This window comes from Chrysemys picta, chromosome 5, assembly GCF_011386835.1.
Source record: "Chrysemys picta bellii isolate R12L10 chromosome 5, ASM1138683v2, whole genome shotgun sequence".
Lineage (NCBI taxonomy): Eukaryota > Metazoa > Chordata > Testudines > Emydidae > Chrysemys > Chrysemys picta.
Window position 1 is genome coordinate 138,093,132 of NC_088795.1, and position 18,376 is coordinate 138,111,507.

Below are 18,376 nucleotides of genomic sequence, written 5' to 3' on the forward strand. Positions count from 1 at the left end.
CATTTACCAGCCCAGATGCAAAGTTTACTCACAAAATAATGATAATGAAAAACAGGTATTTTGTTTGCCCATCAAAAACAGTCACTCATTCCTTAAAGTACGATTTTGCAAGCCAGCTTTCAAAGAATGGAAAATTGCCACTGGGGGTTGTGGGGGAAGCCTGAACACGGGAATTATACCAATCAATGGATAAATCATATCTTAAGCAGAGGACAAGAGATGTTCGAAGGGACAATACTGCAAACAGGGATATAGGGTGCTGTTGGCATGCTGACTAGACTGATAAAATAGCGAGTGCTTAGAAAGACATTCAGTGACTTACATACAGACAAAGGATCTCAGGAACTTTAGAACTCTTGCAAGAGAAAAATAACATGGAAGCTAGAGCTAAGTCACTTATTTGATACTGAGACGGATTAAAGGTCTGGGTTAGCAGAACTCAGATGAGCAACGACATTGGCCAGTAGCACAGTGGGAGTCACCACAATACTTTATTGTGAAAGGATCTAAGCAGTGCAATTTGTGGGCAGTGAATGCCCAGTGTACATACCTGTCTCCAAAGACATGGATTAGACTCTGAAGCAGCCCTCTACAATGGTTTTGAAGAGATGAAAGCCAGAAGTGAATAAGCAGAGAAGAAACTCACCTGCTTGGATGCCCTTGTTTAACATCCGTGTGTGTCGCTTGTTACTGAGGGCAGAACTTGGTCCCCAGGAACTGTTGATTGTAGCAACAGAATCTGATGAAATAACAGAGTCTGCCATCTAGAAAAAACATAACAGGTTCTTGGGGATTGCTATTTGACTCAAGTCAGCATGGGGGCAGGGGTGAGGGGTCAAGCTGCAAGGGAACAATAGTCACAAGCTCAGTTCTTAAAATGATTCAATTAACAATCAAGCACAGGCCTACAAACACCTTTCCACAACATTCTACACAATTCAGCCAACCTTGGCTTCCTTTTGTTTAGAAGAACGGACGTACATTGCTGGCATCCAACCCGGTTAACTAGGAGCTTCACTCTGCCAATTTTTCAGGTGAGAAAATGGCAATGCTGTAACAGCTCTGCCACCAGTAACTAACGCAATCAGCCACAAAATCCAGCACATCCATTCAAACATTTATATTATATGCTTTCTTAAAATAAAAACGGTTTTAGAAATGACATTTTTTAAATCTTTAACTTCATGCACTAGCACAGTGGCTCTCAACATTTCCAGACTACTGTACCTCTTTCAGGACTCTGATTTGTCTTGCGAACCCCAAAGTTTCATCTCACTTAAAAACTACTTGCTTACAAAAACAGACATAAAAATACAAAGAAGTGTCACAGCCACACTAGTACTGAAAAATTGCTGACTTTCTCATTTTTATTTTTTACAATTTTACAATTATACAAAAATCAATTGGAATATAAATATTGTACTAACATTTCAGGGGGGTGCGGAGGCCAGTGGTGAGGCGAGCAGCGGATGGGCAAGGAGGTAAGCGGTGAGGCGAGTGGCAGGGGAGTAAGGAGGCGAGCAGCAAGCCAGCAGCAGGGTGAGGCGGCGGGCGGGGAGGTCTGGCTGCGAGTTGGGGAAGGAGAGGTGAGCGGTGAGCCACCAGTGAGCAGGGGTTCACACGGCGGGCAGGAGGGTGTCTGTGGCAGGTGGGGGAGTGAGAGGAGGCGAGCAGTGGGTGAGGGACTGAGGAGGGACACAGGAGGCAAGCGGGGGCGGATGGGCAGTAGGTGGAGCCCCCCTTTGGGGAGGCTAGCCCCCAACTCTAACTGTTCCGCCTGCATCCCCCCACTCCCTGGCAACCAGAGCACCGAGACCCCTGCAGCTGGGGTCACAAGCCCCCCGCCAGGAGAAGCCCCAAGCACCCCCACCCTCTCAGCCAGAGGAGCCCTGGGCTGGCCGAAGCCCCAAGACTTGCCCCCAACACACACACCCCTGCCCAGAGGAGCTCCTAGCTGGCAAAAGCCAAGAACCCCCCACCCCATTCCCCAGCCAGAGGAGCTCTGGGCCCACTGAAACCCCGAGTCCCCCCTGTCCCCCCCCACCACCCAGAGGAGCCCCAGGCCAGCCGCAGCCATGCCTCCCCTCCCCTCCCCAGAGCAAAGCCACCCAGATATGTTTTTCATTATTATTTCGACTTCTATTATGTCAAATCATTTTTAAATTTACTTCAGATTTGTTGTACAGACAACCACTTCTACCAAAAAAGCAAAAGAAACAATAATAAAAAAGACAAGAAAGTGCAAAGCACCTTATTTGTATTTCTATTGTGTTAGGTCCAGTAAAGAATAGAGATAACGGCATTATTTTTATTATTGAGTCTGCAAAAAAAAAAAAAAAAAACACCCAAACCTTACATAAATACATTACAATGATTTGGAAGTATGTATGTGCATATTACTTTAGTAACTTCAAGAAAATAAATAATTTTAGGGAAAAGTGTCAGTGTGGCCACCAGCAAGAGTTGGTGGCTGCACTCTGAGGCCACCAAAAATTTTGTTGTGAGAACCCTGCTCTAAAGTGAGCCACACATTCCCACCCTCTGGACCAAGGGTACCTGAACGTTGCAGGGCCTGTTAGGGGAAGGGACTATCCTGGAATGCTGATGTGTTCTCTTACTGCTCAGTAATGATTTCTGGTTCTATTGTACCAGAGAGAAAGCAAAGGACTTTCAAAAAGGCATCAGTAAAGGTTCCCCCCACTTTTCTGTACCCCCCAAAATCAGTGTTCTTTACTGAGGTGAAACCTGTCCAGAAAATAGTAATTTATAAGAAACAAGGCGCTAAGTGCCAAGGGTGGGAGGTTGCACAGACACTAGTATCTTTTAGTTCAATATAAAAATAGAGCTAGCTGCACTCAGAGATCTAATATTGAATGAGATGGCTTTGTAAGTTTGTATAATGATCTTATTGCCCTTTAAAATGTAGGGTCTTTTGTCTGTGAATATAATGCACCTAGTTACGCAAGCTTTGTATTCTGATTACGTAAATAGGGATATGTTGGTGCTTAAATAGCATTGCAGTTATTGACAATGCTTCTATAGCCGTCAATTTTGACAATGTGGCGTCAAACAGCTGTTACAACGAAGTTAGTTGTGCTTCATTTTTAATTAGGAAACAGATTTTTCACACCTATCACAGTAATCAGTATTCTATTAATAACTCATAATACTAAATATGATGGGAACGACAGGAGCTATATTTTATTGCTCATGAACTACTGTACCTTCATTGTCACCAAATCGACACAATGCATAATTTCAATCGCCACATTTAAAGGGCCTGGTTTTTATTCTCACAAATACAGGAATGTGTCACTTCGCATCTTGTAAAATCAATTACTGCTCTGGCAGATTTTACAAGACAGATGTGGCAGATACACACCTGCATATCAGAGAACAGAATCAAAATGCAGATATACGTTCTGGGAAAACAGAATCCTTATTCTATATGCAGAACAACATGATTTCCCTCCCATCCAAACAAGCATTTCAGCATTCAAGAAGAATTAGATATATGCAGTCATTCAGCAATGAATATATACATGCTTATTTCCATTCAGACCAACTTCAACGCAAACCTTGGTTTTGCGGCTGGTGCCAGATATAGCTTTGAGGGGTGCCTTAGGAATGAGATAAATTATATTAGATAGCAAATACCCTGAGGAAGGGTCCAGAGTTTGTATACTGTTGGGCATAAAATTGGCATTGAAATGATTAATAAATAAATAAAATTATCCAAAACAGCGTTCTGTGGAAGAAGAGTTGACAATATTACTCAGATAAAGCACAGATATAATAAAAACTGATTATAAAAAGGGTGCCACTTTCTTATACAGCATATATATTCTATAATAATTTAAATATTGTGCAGTACTGTGTCTTGGAGTAGTGGTTTCTATAAGCAAAAAGGAGAGTTACTTACCTGTACAGTAACTGGAGTTCTTAAAGATCTGTTGTTCATATGTACATTCTACTAATGATGTGCACACATCCCATCCACTTGAGTTCTAAATCTTTGGCCAGAAGTGTCCATGTGGACATGCTTGTGCTCGGAGCACCCTTGCGCCCTTAGTCCAGGGCATAAGAGGATAGAGCACTCCAATTGCCTCTCAGTTTCCTTTCCACTGCAGAATCCTGGTTGGTAAAGGACTCTGAGGTGGGGGGATGGAGAGCAGGTTGAGGAATGTCTATATGTACAACAAATGCTCAAAGAACTCCAGTTACTGTACAGCTAAGTAGCTTTCCTTTCTCCTTCAAGCAAACATACATATACCTACGCCACTAATGGTGACTCCCAAGCAGTGGACAACTGTAATGGAAGGAGCTTAGTCTTAAGAGCATAAAAATTGTAAGACAGCCTTGCCAAATGCAGCACCTGACTAAGCTGCTTAGGTGATAGCATGATGTCTAATAAAGGTGTGACTAGAACCCCAGGTGGCTGCTTTACATAATGTCCAAAATGGACATTTTTTCAATGATGCTGTTCAGGCTGCCTAAACTCTGGTGAAGCAAGTTCTGAGTAGTAATAACAGGGTTCACTTTGGTCACCTCCTAAGTTCTCACACAATGAGAAATCCATCTTGGTAGTCTCTGAGATGAGATGGTTTTGATTTTCACCTTCTCTACAATGGAGCCAAAGAGTCTGGGCAAAGATCTAAAGATTTTCATTCTTTGCAGATAAAATGCCCAGGCATGCCTGACATCTAGAGTGTGCAGCAGCACAACCTTCACTTTAGAAGCATGAGGCTTAGGAAGAAATATATGTTGGTGAATTTGCTGGTTCAGATGAAACTCTGATCATCTTCAGCAGGAGCTTAGGATGTGTCCTCAGATGTACGTTGTCTGGATAAGAGACAGTATAAGGAGTGTCAGCCACTAATGCTTGGATTTCGCGTATCCTCCTTACAGAGGTAAGTGACTAAGAAGAATGGTGTTTTAACTGATAAGTGTAACAAGGAATACACCACTATCGGCTTAAAAGCTGGGCCCATCACAGCTGAGAGAACTAAATTAAGGTCCCACAGTGGAATTGGTTCTTTAACAAGTGGAAACACCTTAGGACCTTTCAAAATCTGATCACAGTTGGATGAGATAATATTGTGTGTCTACCCACTGGAGGATGATGAGCAAAAACAGCCACCAGGTGAATTCTGATTGAGCTATTCAAGCGGTCTTAAGATTTCTGGCACAGAGGTTGCTTGTGGATACAGGGGCTTCTGGAGACACCAACAAGAAAACCTTGTCCATTTTGTCAGGTAGGTCTGTCTCACTGAATCTCTTCTACGGTTCACGAAGATACTTCAGAAAGGTGAAGATCATGACTTCTGTACCTTTGACATTCATCCAGCAGCCAAGCCATGAGATGAAAGAACTTTTGTTTTAATTTAGTGGGAAATAATGGAGACAAAGAGTCAATGGTGTTAACACGACCCTGTTACTATACAACAGTAGGCAGTGTTAAGCAAGGTTTGGGGTTTGGTATGCAGAGACCTCAGCCTGCTTTGTACCATGGCAAAAATACAATTGAAAATTATTTTTAACCTTTGATTAAAAGATACAGAAAAAGGAGGAAAAAAGCCTTAAAGCATTTGAAATATAAAGTATTAAGAAAAGTTTTCATTCTAACACTATACATTGTTCCCTTTCCTTTAACGAGTCTTTAGAAGGGGGAGGAGGGAGACTTTTTTTTTTTTAAAACATGTTTAGATGGTATCAAAAATGGTAATAACTGTCTGTTTGGGTGAAAAAAGAGAAAAAGTCAGCTGAGATGGGTTGGAGCTGTTGTAATTACTGTTGTTGAAGTCTGATTCTGTTTCCTAAAAGACAATGCAAGACAAACACACACAAGAGGGGGGAGAAAAAAAACAGCAAAGATAGAAAATGCAGCTTTGTCTCTGGTATTTATTTTAACTTGTGACCTCACAGCACATGGTCTTCTCCATCACTCTGAGACCTGGCAAACTTACTAGCATTGGACTGATTAAGGCATTGTTTTTAGCTGCCTCTCTGGTCACAGGCTTACAAAAGTGTTGCAAAATACACAGTCTTGGCCAACTAATCCAGAAAGGAGACAGAAGGGAAAAAGATAGGGATAAGAGAGAGAATAAGGTGGGAAAGAAAAAGGACATGGTGGGGGAGGAGTCTCACATCCCAGGTGGTGCTCAGGATTCAGCCAGAGCCAGTGGAGGTGGCAATGTCATCTGTAGTCATCTCTCTGGCAGGGTCTGGTCAGGACATCTCACAGAATCACAACAACGAAAGCCAAATGGTGTCATGACGGACCCAGGGATCCCAGGAAACTGTGGGGGTGGCAGCCATAATGGTGAAGCTTGTTCCTTCCCCTTCTTTCTGTCTGCAATTGGAAGTGTTGTGTCTGCTTCTAGCCAACTTTTGTCCCGAAGTCTTTTCTTTTAAGGACCCTATAGGGGAGTGATGGTTGGAATAGGCCACCTCCCTCCTTCTTTTGTCCACCAATTAGGGCTAATTTTCAACAGATAAATTTTGGTCCATTGATTTCCAGTCTCGCATTCCTCTTGTTTACCAAGCATGATCTTAACAGTCCTTGAGTTATATCAACAGACCTTTTTCTTTTGACTCATTCAGTCTGTCTCCCTTTTATACATTTTCCTATCAACATTTGTTGTTACAGGTTATTGTGACATTTTATGAACTTTCACTCACTTTTCACAATTGAACTTACAATCAGGATAAATTGTAGACCCAATTATCAAACAGGGCTTCAGATCTGGATTGAGGATCTTCCCTTTATTGTATCACAGAAAGATCTGTCAGAGCTGTCAACATCGGAGAGTTGACAATAGGAATGGTTCTGAGATATCCCCCATCAGTGGTGCCTGCACATTCAGTCCCAACATTGCCAGTGCTGGAAGCTGCAGTGCCATAGTGTGTAGCACCAGAGTATGTGGTGCCGGATCAGGCTTAGGCGGTGCCAGTGCTGAAGAGTGGGACGTTGAAAGAACAAAGCTCCGCTATATAGGAGCTTTTGGCAGTGCTGTTTGTGAAACCTCTTCAGAAAAGCCTCTTCTCGGTGCTGATGCACTGGCACCATGATGAGATTGAACTTTGCTGGGAGACACACAGACAGAGTGATCAGGAGGGGATACTTTTTTCTTCTTTTAGGAGATCTTAGGAGGAGATATGCCTCTAGAATCTGTGCCCCGTATCTTTTCTGACAATGATTTTGTATCAAATTAGATTGATCTTGGTGCTAAAACCGATGAAGCCTATCAGGCCAGAGATCCAACACTCACATTCTTCAGTGATGAGAGATCATGCACAGGTGGGTCATATAACCCAATGCCCAATAACAACTTAATGGGCTTGCTCATAAGGTAGATCTGCAGCTACACTTCCCTATTCTTTGCAACTACTACTTGTGAAGCACTTGCAAATGGCACAATTTCCAAGACTGTGTAATTTCCCCCAAGCAAAATAAACATTTGAAGTGCCTAACATTAAAGGGCACAGTACCCTCACAGGAGGGGCAGAATCCAGGAGATTTGGTTGAGGCCAATCTCATAGCAGAAAAACTTTAGGTCTGGTAAAATAAAGCTAATAAAATCAACAAAATGCCAACAAGGCAATCACTATCTCTAACTACGCTATACACAAGTTTGAAAAAGGTACTAGCAGTTCATTAACCACTGACAGCAAGCTTCTCCGTCTTGAAGCCAGGAGGCAGTGAGAGGAACTGAATGGCAATTGGTGTGCTCAACTCTTTGTACCCTGATTTGAGGGCATAAAAGACACAGGGTTTATGCACAGCCTACGAACAGTGCTGGCCAAAAGACTCCAAACTCAAGTGCACAGGTCGCGTGCCCACCATTAGTGGAATGCACATACGGACAATCACTTGTAGGAGAATGATGGTTATAGTCTACTGCCTGTCTGCCTTTGAATCCTGCATATCTTAATTACAACAGACAACAGTTAGCTACTGTTGGCACTAAACAGCCAATAAAGCTATAGAAAGGCAAGATGGATTTCTCTTCTACCTAAAGATTCAAAGAAACTCTGCTTTAGGTTTTGGTTATCATCATGTTCCTATTACGCCTCTGGCGTTTAGGGCAGTGACAAAGCTCCTCCACTCCTGTCTGTTTCTGGCAAGTCTTTCAATGGTTCCTCAGCTGTGCCCCAGGTTTTTCAGCTCTGCTTCCACAGCTCTTCACCATGTTGTTTTCGGGCGGCCTCTTTTTCGCTTGCCTTCAGGTGTCCATCTTGTTGCTACTCTGGTGATGGAATCAGTTTCCATCCGAAGCACATGACCAATCCAGCTCCAACACCTCCTGGCAATGATGGTGCTCAGATCCTTTTGGCTGCACTGTCAATAGATCTTGGTTTGAGATTGTTCTGGGCCAAAAGATACAGAGGGTTTTTCTGAGGCAGGTTGTATGGAATGAAGACCATTTGGACATGTCCTACTTTCTCATTCCCCAGCATTCTGCACTATAAATTAGTGTTGAAAGTACGATAAATACCAAATATTATAAAATAGTCTAATTTTTTTTTTAATTCTGTACATAGCTGAACCAACTTTCTCTTAACCTCATTTGAGGTTGATTCTTATCCCTATTTTATACATAGGGACACTCCATCAAAGAGATCAAGTTACTTTCCCAAAACCACAGTATCAGAGTTTGAATTAGAACTCAAGAGTTCCTAGCCCCTAGTCCCATGTTCATTCCACTAAAGCTCTCTCTCTGGTGATGTTTAATAACCAAAAAGAACAGAAAGCCTGGGTGGAGTTTGCTGAGCTGCTAGTTGAGAGGGGCAAAGGAGGGAATCAGTTCCTGACCTGTAAACCAAGCACATTTGATCTAAAAGTTATTGAGTGTCAGAAAATACAGGATCTGAATGTCACTTTTCGAGAGTCACTTTTCTGATTATCACTACAACTTCAGGATTATTTGGGGTAAAAAAAAAAATTTTTTTTTTTTTTAAACAAACTAGAGCCTTGAAAGGCTCACTTCCTCCCAGACAATACCCAATAACCTGCTAGAGACACATTAAAGACTTTTGATTTATTAACTGCTTTCATCAAAAGTCGACAGTATATCCTAATAAAATGGAAATGTAGATTAGCATTGATACACCACCATTTTGTTCCCTCAAAAATTAAATAGTATATTCTAACATTAACAAAATACAGGAACCAGAAAGATATACTATACAAACACCAGAACATATCACAGTCTATACTGTAATCTTCATCAAACCTAAGATCATGCCACATTTTTGATAGTTATCCATTTCTCATCCTAACTATGGGCTAGGTCTAAAGTCCATTGAAATCAACTGAAAGATTCCATTGATTTCAATGAATTTTGAATCAGGCCTTTAGACAGATTGACAGATGTTTGCCCTGAGAATCTTACAGTCTAAAGTGCCATCTACATCCACAGTTCTACAGATACAAAAAATAAATCAGAAAAGTAAAAAGTTCAGACGTCTCATCTAAATACCTCTACATTATTAAACATAATATTAATTCCAATTGTGCAAAGTAGGATTGATGACTCCCAGAAGTTGCCCAAGCAGCGTAGCAAGGGTCACCAGCTAGAGCCAAATTCCACAACCCTGCCTTCCCAGTTTCATCTGCAGAAATATGGAAAAGGGCAGTGAATATTTAAGTGTTTGGAGAGCAGATACATTTGTAGCTTGTTGCTCTACAGGGTCTCTGACAGACATTAAGTAGGAGGCAAAGGAAGGAAATGAACGAAGGGGTGTGATGGGGCTTAATTCCCCATTGCCTGTAAGACAAGGGCAAGAACCTAATTAGTTATGCTCCATACCGGGAAGTGATTAACTAATTGCCTCCTGGCCAGAGGAGGTGAAGCTAAGCTGTATAAGGAGCAGAGGCAGCTCAAGAGAGAGGAAGAAACCCAAGAGAGGAGCTAGGGAGAGTTCTCTCTTCCTGGCAAGGATCTGGAAGAAGATCCACTAGTTTGGGAAAGGCTAGGGCCAGGAAGCAGAGCTACAGGAGTAGGGTTAATTCCTGTGGTGGGGCCCCAGAGTGTACAGAAGCCCTCAGCTAGGGTCTGTGGGGGGCAGAAGGCCGACGTAAGTGGTATTTGGACTCCCAGCAGAGAAAAGCCTGGTGGGGGGCCAGTAAGCTGACAAGGGGAAAGAACTGAAGTTGAAGTTGAGGACCTTTTTGTTTGTGAAGCCAAACCACAGAACGGGACTGAACTGTTATATGACTTGGCTGGAGGTCCAAATGGGAGTGGTCACTGTGTCAGAGAAAGTGGCCACCACATGGGGCACAAGAGGGTACAAGTCCCCTGCAATGCTGTGTCCAGGAAGAAAGGTGTATCTAGAGGCAAGGATGCACCTTGACAAGGGGAGAACTTGATTTTGATTTTGCTGCCCTGGCAAAAGGGAGAAGAACTTGGTTTGTTTTGTGGGCTACTTTTCTCACTGGTGAGGGAAGCCTATCCTATAACAATCCCCTATCTAGGCCAGTGTCAACCATTCTCCAAATAAGGAACGATTACTACGTTTTCCACTCTGTTTATGATACAGCATCAACAAAGCTATTAAAAAAACGGTTAAGTTGCCTCTTGGTTTAACTGATCACATACCTGGGTATCTTTTCTTTTTCTATGTCGCTCAGCATAAGTCGTGTTAGGATATTTCAAGCCCACTACTTTACTTCTTCCCTTGTCCCACTTTTCAGAGCGACTTTTCTGCTGACTGATGGTGCAATACAGTTCAGACAGTCTTGGTGACAAGCGCACTCTTTCATGCCCAAAAGCCCTGATCAGCCTGGCAGTGTCAATGGTGGAAATGGAACTGCTCACCTCAGTCTGAGAAGTTGTTTCCATCTCTGTTTGGGTCACCGTGTCTGATTCAGAGGTGGTAGAATCTATCACCACAACGGGGTCTTTAGTAGGCATGGTCTCTAAAGAGGTGTCACTCAGGGGATCTAAATATTTCTGTTTCAAGAATCTCTTCATGTGATTGATAGTTCTCTCTCCTGCCCTTTGTTGTCTAGACTCAGCTTGTCTTTTTTCATCATAACTGGTATCTGATTTTTCTTCAGCATTCAATACGTTTCTATAAGAGTCTAGGTTACTTTCATATACCCTCTTGTCCTGACGTCTTATTTTCTTCTGCTCTCTTCCCCTAGTTTTCTCTCCAATATTGCTCTTGCCATTCTCTGTAGGCATTAGTGAATGCCTAACGGGATTCTGGAGGACTCTGGCCAGACGATCAAGGCGTTCCACTAGGGACAGCTCATTGCTGCTCTTAAGATTATGGAGGTGGTGCTTCTTCTGACGCTCTAAAAACTTAGTCCAAAGCTCATCCAAACTGCCAGTGGAGTAGGTACTCTGTTTTAGTGGCAGATCCATCTTGTATCTCCTGACTAAGTCAGTCCTTTGGCTGCTTGATAGCAGATAATCTCTGACCTTCTTTTGGTCCTCTTGTACAAGCTCTTTCCCTGAAGCTTCATTCCCCAAAGATGCATTGAGTCTCAAGTCCTCAACCTTGCTATAATCCACTTCTGCAGTTAGTGGGGAAAATTCATCCTCCTCACCCATTTGAGGGTAAACTGAGAAGGAGTGTTGATCTTTCTTTGCAGCTCTCCAGTTTTGGAAGAAATCTCTTGAAGAAGGTCCAGTGCGTCCAATATCCGTGCACTCCTCTGAAGATTCATCATTAGAGAAGTAACTCTCATGTTGCAGGGGCACTGGATGGTGAAGATAAAACTGGGCTGACTTGAAAACTGAATGAGTTGTTTTTACAGATTCCAAATGATTCATGGACTCTGAAACAGAAAGAAAACTGCTGTTTTATTTTTCCCTCCCAATGATGGCTACTGGCTTCTTCGGAAACAGTCTCCTATAAATAGGGCAACTCTCATTCCAAAGGACTCCCAAAGCAGTTTACCAACTACAGGTATATATGAGTCACTTCACACAATACTGAAATGCAACCACCTCTGGGAAGGAATCTGAAAGTTATTAACAGTGCACAGCAGTTTTATACAGACATTTAGGCTAGGAAATGAAGGGGAATACCATACCAATTAAAACTGCATGAGGAATTTAAACATGCAGTATGTAATTTCCTAAACTGGCATATGGACAGGATGCTGAGGTTAACATTTACTCTTACAAAAAGTGCCATAAGATTTTCAATGACAAGAAGCCAGAAACTCAGTTTTACCGTTCTTCTAAAGGACAAAACCCCTAGTATACAGTGCCATGCTACTAACTTAAAAGAATGCCACTTATAAGTGATGCTACCTTCTGTATCACCCTGTGTACATTTTGGAGGTATCAGACAGAAGTCTTAGCTTGTAAAATCTGGTGGGATTCACCAGCCCAAAGTAGAACAGCTGCAAAGAAATCCCACCAAAAGATAATGCATGTAGAATGACCTGTGTTTTCAAATAACTATACAATGTATTATAAATGACATTATAATTAATCTGAATGTATTTTGTATGCATGCACTGTGGTGTAGGAATATGCATCCCAAGCAAAAAGAGAAAATGCTTGTAAGGAAAGGCTCCAGACTTAACTGGATGAATAATCATCTCTAAAAGGGTATTTATGAGTATGTAGAGAGCCTACAAGGAATTAAATAGGGGATGGATCAGCAAAAAAAGATACATCTTGGAGGTCAGAAAATGTAGGGTTAAAGTGAAAATTGCCAAAAGTCAACCTGAGTTAGACTTTGCAAAGGAAATTAAAACAAAGAGTAAAAGGTTCTTTAGCCAAAAAGGAGCAAGGAAAAAAAAGGAAGTGATGTGTAGTGAGGATGGAGTAGAAACTAAGGATAATCTAGGTGTGACCCCAAAACTAAATGTTTATTTTGCCTGTTTTCAATAAGATGATGATGTAGAACATGGGGGCAAAGGCAGGATGGCTAATGGGAATGAGTGTATTGAAACAGAAACTACCACATCTGAGGTGGAAACAGAATTCAAAGAGCTTAATATATTCAGGTCTGGGGAGATGGGGGAGTCAAGGAGGAGGGGGAATTGACACATGAAATTGTTAGTCTGATAGCAAGGATTTTTCATAAACCTATCGAAGTGAGGGTGGTACAGTATGATTGGAGAATAGCCAACGTAGTACCTATATTTAGGAAAGATGAGGGGAAAGCAATCCAGAAACTACAGACCCATTAGTCTGACCTCAATGATATGCAAAGCTTTAGAACAGAGTTTGACGGAAGGAATAATTAAAGACATGGAAGTAAAAGGAAAATGGGATAAAATGCAACATGGGTGTATCAAAGGTAGATCATGCCACACTGACTCAATATCTTTCTTTGATAAGATAACTGATTTTTTAGACAAGGAAAATGCAGTAGATGTAGTCTGTCTGGATTTCAGTAAAACATTTGATATGGTACCACATGGGAAATTACTAGTTAAACTGGAGAAGATGGGTATTAGTACAATACTTGTAAGGTGATTAAGGAAGTGGCCAAATGGGAGACTAGAACCACTGGTCTGAACGGGGTTGGTTTACTTCTGGCTTACCTCAAAAACTGGTCTTTTTGTCTAGTATTGTTCTTCCCCAAGAGAGAAAGGGTCATTCCCTTATCATCCTTTTTACTCCTGTAGCCTAGCATTTTACAAAGAACTCCACACAGAAAACAGACTGGGAGGCCAGCTATTACTTTTTTTAAGGAGGGGGATGACATGTTGTAGGAGTGAAGGGAAACACTACACAAATTCAATGTATGGGAGCTGTAGCTCCCAGATGCGCTTACCAAGCGAGCAAGGTAAACATGAGAGGATATTTAACTACATCATACACATGAATATTTAAAACTCAAAACAATCTCCACTCAAGCTGCAGAAAAGCTTTAAGGAAGATTTCTCCCCAGGCGAAAGTGATCAAGAGGAACGTCCACTGATGTGCTAGCCTGGTCTCCTGGAATGACCTCACCCCCATCAGGTTGGGCTGTCTACTTGCTCAGGAATACAATAATTACACTGAAGTAATTACACTCCATAAACACAATAATTACACTCCATAAACATCCATTGCATTGAAGTTCTTCATTTAACAAGTTTATGTGATATTAAGAGAAAAAAATGGGCTCCAGAGAAATCAGACACGTAATTCAGAACCCACTTTGCGCTCATGTGTTTCTGGTCTCATCCCTCATTAGTGGACATAATTACATTACCTCATTGTAACTTTTTCCGTTCTTGTTTGGTACAAAGAGTATTTCAAAATGCTGTACAGAGCACTAAGTGTAACTCTAGTGGAATGGATATCTGCAAGCAGTAGAGATGGCAGTCACTCAGCAATTTTTTCACTTAGAGTAAAAAGCATAGGACACATTTTGCCCAGGAACAAGAGGGAGCAGTTTCCACTGACGTCAATGAAAGCCCTGATCCTACTTGTACTGTTGGTAAACTCCCAACAACTCAAATAGGAGCAAGATCTGGAATGTTGATCAAGACTAATTTTAGCTACTGCCATGAGATAATTGACACTTCCTACATTATCTCAATATAAAAATATGCACTTAATTTCATCAAAGAGTAATGCTTCCAATGGTGCAGTGTCCCCTGTAGCAGTGCTGAAATGATAAACGTGAGCTTCTGCCTCTAGAAATCAGTTTCTAGTTTTAATATCAGCCAACCCAAGCTGGGGGGGGGGGGGGAGAGAAAGAGAGGAGAAAAAAAGATACAGTAAACCCAACAGATATTAATATTCAATACTTATAGAGACGAATCAGTACCTGGCAATGTGACATCCGGTATCCCTGGGCATGGACAAAAAGTCTAACAAGTCTATGGAGCCATCCTGTCACATTTTAGTTACCAAGAAATTGCTATTCAGCAACCTCAGGATCATTTTCCACACTTGACTGAGAATACTTTGCACTAAGTGTGCCTTTTATTGGATGACCTCAAAGCATTTTACTAAACCTTACCTGAGCTTCAGCACCTCTTGTGTGTTGTTAACTGTAATTATATCTATTGTGCTACTGGGGGAGCTCAGGGACAGAGAGAGACAAATAACATGATCATGAGAATCAGTGAGAGTACAACTCCTAGTCCTGTGCTCTAACCACACACTCTCCTGTGAAGCCAATTAGTTCATTTTATCCATATATTGTTGTACTGTATGATGTTATGATTAACTCATATGCTATGTTATATATAATTAATAGATTTAAGTTGTAGGATTATAGAAGTATAAGACTGATAAGTATTTAGAAGTGATAAGAATGCATTAGGTATCTAAGTAAAACAGGGCTGAAACTCAAGGCCTATAGGCTGAGGCCTGTAAGATTTTAGCTTAGTCATTCTAGGCCATATATGTTTAAGAAGTGCTTGACATAAGTAACCAAAGACTGACCCTATGCCACAGGATCACGAGAAAGATGTGCCAACAGATGGTGTTACAAAAATTGACCGCAAGGTATTGTTCAAGACCATGAGGTATTGATACCCTGTTGTAATATCTCTTCTGAAATATGTCCTGACATCAGGGTACATGTGTGTAGATGCTAATGAGAATAAAACAACCTATGAAAAATGGGGCACCCCAATATTATTGGGGGGCACAACACAGATAAGGAAAATGAGTGTTGACACCTTCATGCAGATGCACACAGTATTAGGTGTAGACAGAATCACATGATAAGAGAGGGTGCATTGATTGGGTAAAATGACTTACCTACAGGAAAACTCCAACAGGAACCACCTCTCTCCTGATGATCAATTGGCAACCCATCCATCAGACCCTCAGAATAACATTGAGGATGGGAGTATGACTACAGTTACAATTATTGCATAGTTTGTTATGGGCTTCCTATATGCATAGGTGATTGTAACTTCACTTATTGTTTTAATAAAACTTGTAAAACAGATTAGATCTTGTACTTGTGAATGTGTGTGGTCATTATCCTTGGTCTTCATGTGTTCCTAAAGGCTCTACATCTGAAACAAGTGGCAGAGGTGACTTTCATTCTGTTGAGCTTGAAACTGTAGCAACCAGAGCCGAACCCCTGATGCTATAATACAACATCACTAAATTCACTTTAAATAAAATAAAAGGCTATACCTGTAAGAGATACAGAAAAGAGAAATGCACATGGGCAATCTAATTACCTGTAGTAGCTTCTTGTGGTGTCTTTTTTTCTTTTGCCCAGGCTACCTTAGGCTCAGACCTCTTACTGTAGATACCCTCTTTATGTTTAATAGCTACAGTGTCTAGAGGATTCTCATCCATGGAACCAAGTACCTTTGCTGGAAAATTTGGAGGAACAGCATCATTTGATCCTATAAAGAAAACAAGAAACATGGTCACAGTAGTTTATGATAATGAATAAGAGGTTAAAGCAAAGCAGTACAAAGAGGGTGCAGTTTTAAGAACAGGCCAAACCAGGACACAACCTGGAGCAGTGGTGGGCAACCTGTGGCCCGTCAGAGTAATCCACTGGCAGGCCGCGAGACAGTTTGTTTACATTGGCCGTCCGCAGGCACGGCCGCCCGCAGCTCCCAGTGGCCACAGTTCCCCATTCCCGGCCAATGGGAGCTGCAGGAAGCGGCGCAGGCCACAGGGACGTGCTGGCCACCGCTTCCTGCAGTTCCCATTGGCCGGGAATAGGGAACTGTGGCCACCGGGAGCTGGGAGCGGCCGTGCCTGTGGACGGTCAATGTAAACAAACTGTCTCGTGGCTTGCAAGTGGATTACTCTGACAGGCTGCAGGTTGCCCACCACTGACCTAGAGCTTTCATGTCGAAGCAAATCACTGAAAGGCAGCTAACATAGGGAGTTTAATTTATTGCCTGAGTAAGGAATTATTAGTAGTGCATTCAACTAATGAACAACATAGTTCTAATGAAATAATACCAGCAGCTTATCAGTACATAATTTTTCTATGGCGCCTCTGATCCCATGATCAAAACATGCTTCCCTCTGAGGTAGGCAAGTATTATACCCATTTTACTACAGATAGGCACATAGAGGTTAAGGTCACACACTCTGGAATCCAGACTCCCTCCTGCTGATCTTCATATTCAATTTTAGATATTTTCATTGACTGATGCAAACAGACATTTTCTGGGATCTGTACAGAGAAGTGATGAAGCAAGCTGACAGAAGTATGAAACAGCAGTTAAAGGGATTTTTTTTCTAGTCCTAATGAATCCTTGTTTAGCTACATAACTAGGTCTGCACAGCCTCTAAACAATAGCTCAAGACAACAATAATACATTTTTCCAGCAGAGTTCCCACAGCACCACATTTCTGTGTCATACGAGTTTGAAAGCCTAAAGACACAGTTAACTGATTTATATTCTTTGGCAACACTATCCAGTTACATTCAGTGGCTTTATTCAACTAAATTTTCTTCAGATATTTCTCATGAACTACGAGTCCTAACTGCAGCAGGGAATTTAAAATCAGATTTTCAAAAATACTGTTGTGTGTTTCCTAGAACCTGAGCTGTGTCGTGTCTACATTGCATTTGCACTGTTAGCACCCTGGTTCCTAAAAAGCACACGCATCACATCTACCTCTCTCTTCTCCCTTACATTACAGCAGACAGAATGGGCGAAGATTAGGAAACATGTGGAGATGGATTTGAAAGCCTGACCTTTGCTTTTACTTCTGTAATTTTTCAGGTAAAATAAATGTGGAGACAGTTGTATCTGTATTTATTATCCAGTGTACCTGTATATCAGGGAGTTAAGACAATATCTTCATAACATTAACTGTGGCTGAAAATTTCTGTGGGTGCCAAAAGGGAGACCAGGTTGAAGTAAACCTGAAAATCAGGTCTATAATGTCTGTTATGAGCAGCATATGCTGTACATAGCAACCGTATTTAGAGAGAAGCAGGGCAGAATATGTTGATGAATCATTCTCTTTCTTCCACTCCACTAGCAGTTTTTGAAACAACTATAAACCGCTTTAAGAAAAAACAAGTTTCTAATCTGAAATCACCTAACTTGGGGCTACCTTAAAAACTATGATATACCTTCCTTAACACATGGTATCACATTACACTTCAGAATGCATCCATAACAAGCTAAAGAGAAAAGGAACATTTTAAGGAGAGATTTAAAGCAGGGAACTAGATCAGGATGGATGGGAGGACTGCTGAAGAAATGAAACAGGCCCAAATGAAGAAACAATTCCAAGTGGAAAGAGAAGAACTAAAGGAAAATCTGTCAGGTTGTGTGAAACACATACACATTTCTCCTTTCAGTCCCAACAGACGGAGATAATGAAGTCTCTGACTAGAGAAGTCTAGACCACATCTTTCAAATTCAGGATGTCACATCTTTATGTTACACAGCTAAAAAACATAAGTGGCATAAATATACTGGGACAAGATTCTACTCATAGTTACACAGAGTAAATCCAGA

The 18,376-nt window shown here is 41.5% G+C and overlaps 1 protein-coding gene across 8 annotated transcripts in view; it reads right to left on the reverse strand.

The window, feature by feature from the left end:
* The window catches only part of ALMS1 (ALMS1 centrosome and basal body associated protein), a 131,371-nt gene that overhangs the window by 33,467 nt on the left and 79,528 nt on the right, over positions 1 to 18,376 (reverse strand). For 6 of the 8 annotated variants that reach the window (XM_065597292.1, XM_065597290.1, XM_065597291.1 and 3 more), the window contains 3 exons: positions 16,112 to 16,282; positions 10,602 to 11,788; positions 647 to 764 (listed from right to left, as the gene is read on the reverse strand). In XM_065597292.1, coding sequence (XP_065453364.1) covers positions 647 to 764; positions 10,602 to 11,788; positions 16,112 to 16,282 — 1,476 coding nt within the window. Of the gene's footprint in view, positions 1 to 646; positions 765 to 5,734; positions 8,371 to 10,601; positions 11,789 to 16,111; positions 16,283 to 18,376 lie in introns of those variants that run through there. The other 2 variants (XM_065597293.1, XM_065597294.1) reach the window with 2 other exon arrangements.